The 6,908-nt window shown below is 44.6% G+C and overlaps 1 protein-coding gene across 5 annotated transcripts in view; it reads right to left on the reverse strand.

Moving 5' to 3' along the window:
* Window positions 1-6,908, reverse strand: part of LOC310880591 (adrenodoxin-like) — an 11,684-nt gene continuing 4,776 nt past the window's right edge. For 3 of the 5 annotated variants that reach the window (XM_083796679.1, XM_083796677.1, XM_083796680.1), the window contains exons 2-5: window positions 5,818-6,073; window positions 1,226-1,350; window positions 543-672; window positions 1-295 (exon numbers count right to left, since the gene is read on the reverse strand). In XM_083796679.1, coding sequence (XP_083652805.1) covers window positions 175-295; window positions 543-672; window positions 1,226-1,350; window positions 5,818-6,073 — 632 coding nt within the window. In that variant the 3' untranslated portion in view covers window positions 1-174. Of the gene's footprint in view, window positions 296-542; window positions 673-1,225; window positions 1,351-5,817; window positions 6,074-6,283; window positions 6,549-6,630; window positions 6,662-6,908 lie in introns of those variants that run through there. The other 2 variants (XM_083796678.1, XM_083796676.1) reach the window with 2 other exon arrangements.

A 6,908-nucleotide genomic window follows, 5' to 3' on the forward strand; every position in this document is an offset into this window, starting at 1 on the left:
TGAAGATCCTAGCATCAAGCTTTATTTAAAGAAGAGATTTGCTGAACAGTTGTACATACTAAATCAGACTTCCATTGTCTACTGCAAGCCAGCCCCAAAGAGCACCAGTGTTAACCAAAAGCAAAATGCCCTGCCACACCTAAAGGAAGTGGGTTGGGCAGGAGTCGTTTCCAGTTACTGTTTGCTTTGCTTTCCGACCTCCAGCTGCCTCCTGATGTCTGATACCTCCATGGGGACCTGCACTGTCAGACCATCCATCGACTTCTTAATGCGCACCTGGCAACCGAGGCGAGATCTGACAAGAAAAAGATTAAGTGAGGTTCATCAGTTCCCACAGTAAGGGAAGAAATTCCCAACCCACATTGGAATGTCTGGTCCAGGCTAACTTTTCATAAAAGTTCCCGTTAAAGATAAAAGACCCAAGAGAAAGCAGCTCTACAGGCATAACTGCAATACAGGATAAATCCTGTCTCCTTGGAAATAGGTGCTGAGATTCTGTCGGAGAGGTTTGACTATCTACTGCAATCAGCAGGGATGCTTACGTCTCAGTGAGTCCATATGCCAAGTCCAGCATGTCCATCTCTTCATCCGAGATGGCATCCAGCTTTTGAAAGGCATCCTTCTCAAAGACGAGGTGACAGGTGGAGCAGGCTAATGTCCCTTCACATGCACCTGGTGCAGAAGTGGGGGGAATAACAGCAAATCAGAAAAAAAAAAAAGGTGGTAAATGGAGATCATCTTTGGAAACACTGGGAGAAAGTGTCCTTTAACAGATCTAGAGCACATCAAAATAGATGCCGGAAGACAAAACAGATGGAGGCAGACTTCAGCCTGCCTCTGCTCTGGGAGGATCACATCAGTTTTCAAATTCATACTTCAATTCCAACCAACCACAGTACCACTGAAATCCTAGCAGCCACAGGGTTGAAGTCACACTGCCACGTCAGTGCAGTAAGCCAGCCCAAGCAAGCAGCTGTTGGGGAAGAGAAGCTTGCCAGTGGGTGGATACAAATTAGGGCTCCAAGTTCAAGTAATTTGAGTAAGCTGACTGAAGGGCAAAAGTGCTGATGACCAAATTAGCAAAGGAAGCATATGCATCCTCCCTGTGCTCCATGCTCTCATCAGAACACAGTAGCATGTGTACAGTTGTACTATTCCCAGGTATTCACTGGTCACAGCACGGACACAGAACTCTTAAGAGTACATACCCTTCTGCAACACCTACCAAATCCATCAATGGCCAAGTTTTGATTGACTACCACTTCTAGCAAACTCTCCCCTTCTTTGGCTGTGGTTGTAAGTCGCTCTCCATCCCGATTTATAAAATGCACTGTCACCTGGTCTGCAGAGCTGTAATAAAAATTTGCAAAAGAAAAAAACATATCAGAGGAATCTACTTTCTTCTGCACATCCACTGCCAAGGTCTTTTTTCTGAACACTAGAGCCATGGCATTCAGAGGGAAATGTGTATACAAATACTGTTTCCAGAAGGATTACGCTACATGTGCTAAAAAACATTAAGGTTGTTGGTTCCCAGTGGAAATGGACAAACTAGAACAGTTCAAATATGAGCTGACCAGAATATTTTCCATTTTACCAAACTTCCCTCAAAATACATGTTGGCTGTGAGTCAACAAGTGCAGATGTTCTGCACTGCCTCTACTTGGTCTGGCTGGCAGAGGAAGCATTTGTAGACAAGGAAAGCATTTGCAGCTCCTGGAGCCTGGGATGTAATCCTGGTTGGAGTAATAAAAAAATCTTTGGGATCAGGTACTAATAATGAAATAAGGGATGCTGTCATTCACATGGTGTTTCCCAGTGGGATTACTTGCTGACTGTTCCTTTTCTGCTCTTTGTTCGTTCATGAAGTGCCCACTCCTTCCCCGAACTCAGTCTCAGGGAGCCTTGTTGTGATGAGACATGCTCAGCCCCAGTTTACAGAGCAACCATGTTGAATAACCTCCTCTGAGCTAACACAATCCTTGTTTGTGAGAAACCACTAGTTGTATTGACAGCCTGCAGAATTTAATCTGGTGATGTGTTAAGGACAAGGCCATCAGCATCGCTCAGTGCTGACTTGCAGAAACTGTATCTACAAACAAGAAGGAAGCAGCATCCACTTCACCTCCTCCAGATCAGGCCCTCCCTACCAGTGTGGAGGCTGCCACCCTGACGAGCAGCGCCAGGGATTTCTCAACAAGACTGTGTATTCTGAGACTATCTGTTGTATTTGTCATGGAAAGCACCAAGCAACAAAACAGCAGTCTTTCTTAGTTCCCGCACCCAAACGGTCATGTAGGAGCAGGAGGTCCCAGTTATCCCAAACCCTACCTCCTGTGCTGACACTGGGCAGCACCCCAGCAGCAGTGGGTATTTTGTTCAGTATCTCTCAATGTGGCACTGCCCAAGTGCCCATCATCTCAAAGTCCAGGACACTCTCCAGTGGCAGAAGCTGGGCCACATTCTTCCATGAGGCCAGCAATGCAGACCTGCCTCCCAGATCTCTGGAAAGAGCCATAGCTCTCCCCCCACAGCTCTGGTATGCTTCTGAGGACTGGAAGTGTCAGTGCTGCCCCATGGCCTTTCTGCTGTCATTTCTGACATCAGAAGAAAGAACTATAGCCGTGAAGATTCACAGTGAGAACAGGCCAAGTTCACAATCCCCTGATGTCCCACTTACAAGAGGATGAATGAGGCAACATCCACTTTTTCCAATAAAGGTGTTGCTTGGAACGCTCAGTAAAGCTTGGTAAAATTACTTTCCCCTGGGGCTACTGAAACATGTAGCAAGTGTGGCTCAGAGCTCTGAGAATTTCTAATATTGTGGCCCGATTTCTAGCAATATATTTGCTGTACACAATGAATACAAGCTGTCACTGCCAAAAAAGACATGTTACAGCAAATCCTCTGGCCAAGGAAGCATGACAGCACCTGCACTCCTTGTGCTGAGCATCCTCATGAAAGTCACAGAGATTAGGAGGAAGAATTGGTTAAATGGGATCTGTGTCTGAGGCAGCAACATCAGCAGCAACTGGAAGGACTTAACCTGTCTGCTCATGCCTCTCTGCTCTGAAGCAGATGAAAATGAAACGTGCAGAGATCTCTACTCGTGTAAGTTAAGAGAGAGCAAAGGAAACTGCTCAAACTTGATTCTTATGTATTTCTGTACTTAAAGGAAATCAGCACAGTTGGAGTACAGGGGATGTATCCAGCTGAAGAGGACACAGGAAAGAAATCCTGTAAAAATTTAATGGAGAAACGAGAAGAAATATTTTCTTTCAAGTTTGCAGGTCAGTTCATCCCCCTTTCCATAAATCACAGTCACCATCTAGATCTAATCCCCTTTACCTGCCAACAAGTCATTGCAGGATATCTCTGAGTGACTCAAGATGCCGTCACTTAAACTGTTGACATACAGATTGTATCAGCAAGCCTACAGGAGTAGAAATTTTCAAATAATTCTCTCTTTGGAAAGGTGGTCCCTCTATTTCATCGAAATTTAGAAGTGGAGAAAAGAGATTATATTCATGCCTTCTCTGATCCTTCTTCAGCTGTGGCTTGATTCAGTTAAAAGGAACGGAACACAGGGGCCACTGTACCTTCATGTGAGGAGATCAGCTTCCTGTTTTTCAGAAAGCTTAGTCAGAAAACAATGCCTGGGCCATTGGTCTGTTACAGGGTCCCCTGGTTATGAAAACAGCTGTGAAGTTTGCACTAAGGCCATGCTGCAGAGGGAAGTTTCCCATGCACAGAAAGAAAAGATCATGTTGCAGTCAGAGGACCAAGCAGGACCCCCCTATTTCACAAAGCAAACAGCCAAAGAACATCTCCAAGACATTTCAGTCTCCTTCATAACAAGACCCACAAACATTTCTCTGTAAATAAGCAATTTAAAGATTAGTTCTCAATTGTCAAAATAAAGCAAAATCACCCTTCCTCTATTTTGATGAATTGGACCCATTTATTTTTATTTATCTGTTTACTTTTAAATGGCAAATATCCAGTTTTCCCTTCAGTGCTTGTTTTACAGCTATGGGTGAAATAATTTGTTACACAATAGATATGGTAAAGTCATAGGACTTCACTTAATGCTACAACTCGACACATTCATCACAAGGATTATAGAAGGCAGCTGCCTGCAAGTGCAGGCTTCTGGATGCAGCAGTCCCCAAAACTGCACAGAGACTTATGGATAGAAGAACCCATTCATATTATCTTGGAGGCAACCTGAATCTTGAGCCAACACCCATGCCAGAAGGATCCCTGCACTTGGGCTCCCACAAATGCTAGGGGAATTCATTCCCTGCAGTTGCAACAGTTTTAGCTGTTGCCACCAGTTAAATGAGCCATGAGAGAGCAGAGTTGCAGCCTGGGAAAGCACACAGGGTATTCACTTAGATACAAGGAAGTACAGATGCTATTGTCATTGACCCCCTGCATGACTTTGGACAAGCCTGGGTGTAACAATTCACCATTTTAGAGAACAATGTAGGGGTGATGACAAACACTCCTAGACCATTACACAGAAAGCACCTGTAAGCATCTTCTCTTTATTTGCTGGCTGTAGGGGAAACTTAAGTTGCTTGTGTTCTTAATATAGATGCCTCTGTTGGGGGCATAAACCCAACCTGATTAGTCCCTGTTTTTACTGTTCAGTTATCTCCTGTAGATCCACTCGTACTGGCCTAGCCATCTTCATATCCCCTGAACTAGTCCCAGTCTCAAGTCTCCTCTGGTGGACTCCTGCTTTGGGCAGCCAAGGTCTCAGGAAAGACAGGAAAGAAAATAGATATCTTTTGTTTTCTATTTAGCATTTGATTTTGTTTGAAGTTGGTTTCAAAAATACCAATAAAGAAATCATGAAGAAAAAAAATCCTTTCACATTTTGTTAATAATTTTGAACCAGGATTTTGAAAACAACTCAAAATTGATGAGACTGACTTTTGCTTTGTTTAGGCTGAACTATTTTGCAATGGCATTACTGTCACACTTGTTCAGGGCTTTGGAAAGATGTCATCCAGACATAAGCTCAGCCCTGCAAATTCAGCACATGCCAACTGATTACTCCCCTTTAAAAATCTTAAACTTTCTGTGACAAAAGGAGCTAGTGAAGGGGGTTAAAGATGGTGTTTCTTCTCCTTGACAGTCTTTTTCCCTGAAAGATACTCTCCATATAGGCCATATACTGCCAGCAATAACTTCATATGCAACAAAAAAATTAGAAAGAAAACCCATTGATGAGACTTCATAAATCCCATTAAGTAGGATTATCAGCATAATTTTTCAGGAGGAATGTGCCAGAAAGGCATGAGAGCTTACAGTGGGGCTTCTAATGACCTAGAGAGGGTGTTTTTGCTCCCTGGGACTGCAGAAAATATTAGCTCCCCACTCCGCCTCTCCAGCAGCAGGTACATGAAACCTGAGAGAACCTTCAATTCCCAGAGTAACCCAGCAGTCATCCCAATTTCTGCCCAGACGACTGACCTGCCATGCCCACCATCCCCATTCCTCAAAGGCTTATGACTGGACCCCAGCAGTCCATGGACTCATGTGTCACATTGTCATCTCTATGCCACTAGCTGTAGCCTCTGTGGCTCCAGTAGCAGGGGAGCTGCACCTCTCACATCAGCTCCCTGTACCATCTTCATCTCATCAGCATCTGCTTAGCCTACACTTCCTCATTCACTACCCCTTTACAGGTCATGTTTTATACCAGCCTCTCCTCTCCCTTCTGTGGGGTGAGGTAGAGGTCAGTGCATTTCCCTCTTGAAAAGGCCCTTCCCAACACAGTGATGTATGGTTCATCCTTTTACTCACCTTGACTCCCCGGGGGCACCCTGGAGCTTGCACGTTGAGCTGAAACCCCTTCTTGACACCTGCTTTGCTGGCACACGATTCTGTTCTGTCACCCCACAGAGGAAAATAAAGCGAGTCTTGCTCACATTCAGTCCACTGCGCAAGGGTCGCATGAACCCCAAGATGCCTTGAGCTATCATGCTACTTAGGTCTTGCTTCGTGTCTCCTGGGCTGTCTTTTGTTGCAAGGCCAGCTAGATTAAGAGTTATAAATACGGCTGAGAAGGGGAAGAAAAAAAAAAAAGACACATGAGGACAGCCTCCCTGGGGGTGGAGGAAGGGAGGGAGGAAAATGAGGGATGGATAGTGGGATTATGCTTTGATCTTGCTGCAGTCCAGCCCACTTGTGGTTGTATCAGGGCACAGGTATTGAGAAAAGTATGGTAATAAGTATTGTCACCACATACCCGCCCCCAAGCCAGACTCACCTTGTTTTGCCTTACAGACTTCCCTTTTAGGAACTAAATCTAAATACAAGTTTGGGGAGCAATATTCAATGCAATATCTAACGACAAAAGGGTTTGCAAGCTGAGGATTGGTAGAGCAGACTAACAGGAACACTGAATGCCTGGATGACGCCACCTTGTGAAGGCAGGTTGGGGTACCAGTTCTTACAGCAACAAAGTGAGAGTTAGGCTTATGGAGTCTGCTCCTGACATAGATACCATCTGGCCACATCGTTGCCTTCCCCAGTACTGCAGGCTCAGTAAATATTTCCCAGTAATACTGCCTTCCCCAATACTGCAGGAGATGCAAAATGTGAATATTCACCTACTTTGCTGGACAGCCATGAGAAGCAGCCACTGTTTGTTCATTCATTAAATCCTGTTGAAAAGTGCCATAAAGACACAGATAAGTATCACTCATTTCAAGCTAACTGATATTTCATGCAAGTGAGACTTCCTCAGAAGAAAATGCTTTAATTTATTTTCAGAAACACTGACACTACTTTAGCCTACACCCTCCGCCCCAGGCTAATTAAAATTGCCCCTGAGGACCAAAATGCTACAGTAGAGACAGGTTCACTTCCTGTTTTTTGTGGAGTTTGAGAAC

This window comes from Anser anser (genome assembly GCF_964211835.1).
Source record: "Anser anser genome assembly, chromosome: 13".
NCBI classification, from domain to species: domain Eukaryota; kingdom Metazoa; phylum Chordata; class Aves; order Anseriformes; family Anatidae; genus Anser; species Anser anser.